Genomic DNA, 1,618 nt, shown 5'->3' with positions numbered 1-1,618 from the left:
GAGGCCCGGGGGGCGGCTGTGGGCTATAAACAGCCGCTCGCCCTGAACGGGCGCCTCGCTGTTGTTTGTACACACAGGGAGATGGAGCCGGGCCCTCGGGGTGGGATTTGGGGGAGCGTTTGGGCCCCCAAAAAGAAGCCCCTGGGTTTGGCAGCTTGCTGGGACCGTTGTCCCGGCTCATGCTGCTGCCCAGGGCTTCCCCAAGGGCGATGGGTGCGGGTGGGTGAGGGGAGGAGGAGGATTTGGTGACCTTCCAGGTGGGCCGGCGGCCGAACAGCTGAGGGAATGGCTCAGAAATAGAGCAGCGGGGAAGAAATGAGTCACACCGGGCTGGAAATAAACGGGGCCGCAGACGCGGAGGGGAGCCGGGGCGGTTCCTCGCCTGCATTTTTGTCGGGAAGGAGGAATCGCTCATGGTACCCCTTACCGAGACACCCCTTGGGGCTGAACCCGGAGCCCTTTTGGGGGAAAAGCATCAAGGAAACATTAAAAAACGCAGGAGGCAGCAGTCAGGCGTTCTCAATAGTTTATCACAAGCTGTATATACAGAGACAAGCTCCGGCGGAGGGTCGGGGAAGGGAACCTCTCTCCTTGCACCCAGCGGGGCTCTTGGAACACTGGATCTTCCCCATCAACCCTCGCTGGCTAAAAACCGCCGGAGCTGGGACTCCCCTCCGGAGTTTCTCTGGTGGGTGACGGAATGCGTCTCACTGCGCCGGTCCCTCGGCACAGGTCTGACCCCACGGGGGAGCGTTCCCGTCCCCTACCCCGCGTCCCGCCTCCTTCCCAAATTACCCAAATAATTAACGAGGGGTGGGGTGGGGGGAAAAGGAGCCCCGACCCCTCAGATCTTGATCTCAGTCCGGAAGGTTTGCTGGACGTGGTCGGCGTGCTTGGCGGGCTGTCGCTGAGCCCGGATGTTCAACGTGCCGTCGTCCCCCAGCGAGGACGACACCGATGTGGGGTCCACGTCTTCGGGCAGCTGGCATTTGTGGGTGAAGGTGTTCATGACGGTGCCGTCCGCAGCCAGCTGGGAAAAAAAAATGGGTGAAAACAGGTGATTTTGGGGTGCAGGCGGGACAGGGGCTCATTGTTCTCTGCCCTTGGGTGAGGCTGGCGGTCGCACCTTGTGTGTGGTGTTAATATTTATCTCCCCGAGGAGACGAGCGGGATGTGGGTGGCAGCTGGCGGGGACAAAGGTGCTTTTTTTTCGAGTCCCAACCCCCCCAGGAGCGGCGTGATTTGAGGCGTGATTACAGGGCACGAGTTTGTTGGGTCTCGTGGGCTTCACTCCTGCGAAATACGGGGCAAAAAGAGGAGGGAATTGTGAATTAAGCCCCACTGGGGTTATGGCTGGGACTGTTATGAAGTTGGGTGGGAGTTGGGGGGGTCCCTGCATCCCCCGGCTGAGGATTTTGGGGGTGTCCCCTCCCTGCTTTGGGGGTGAGCGGGGAAGGGAGGGAGCACCCACCTTCTCGGCGTGCACCTCGATCTGGTTGTTGGAGGTGGTGACGATGATGTCCTCGGGGGCGAAGTCGCTGACGTCCACTGTGAACTGATAGGTGTTGCCCAAGGTCTTCACCGTGCCGGTGTTGCCGGGCCGAGCTGCCGGAGAAGC

General features: G+C 61.1%; 1 protein-coding gene across 1 annotated transcript; it reads right to left on the bottom strand.

Annotated features, from left to right (window-relative positions):
- Positions 1–844: 844 nt before the first annotated feature.
- HSPB7 (heat shock 27kDa protein family, member 7 (cardiovascular)) lies at positions 845–1,615 on the bottom strand (the record flags this gene model as incomplete). The annotated part of the gene is made up of 2 exons (XM_009577609.1): positions 845–1,030; positions 1,472–1,615. Coding segments are annotated over 2 exons (330 nt in total), but the record flags the coding sequence as incomplete, so codon positions are not given.
- Positions 1,616–1,618: the final 3 nt, after the last annotated feature.

This window comes from Fulmarus glacialis, unplaced genomic scaffold, assembly GCF_000690835.1.
Source record: "Fulmarus glacialis isolate BGI_N327 unplaced genomic scaffold, ASM69083v1 scaffold29705, whole genome shotgun sequence".
In the NCBI taxonomy this organism is placed as follows: domain Eukaryota; kingdom Metazoa; phylum Chordata; class Aves; order Procellariiformes; family Procellariidae; genus Fulmarus; species Fulmarus glacialis.
Note: the sequence above shows the minus strand (reverse complement) of the source record. Positions and strands in the feature narration are given on the sequence as shown.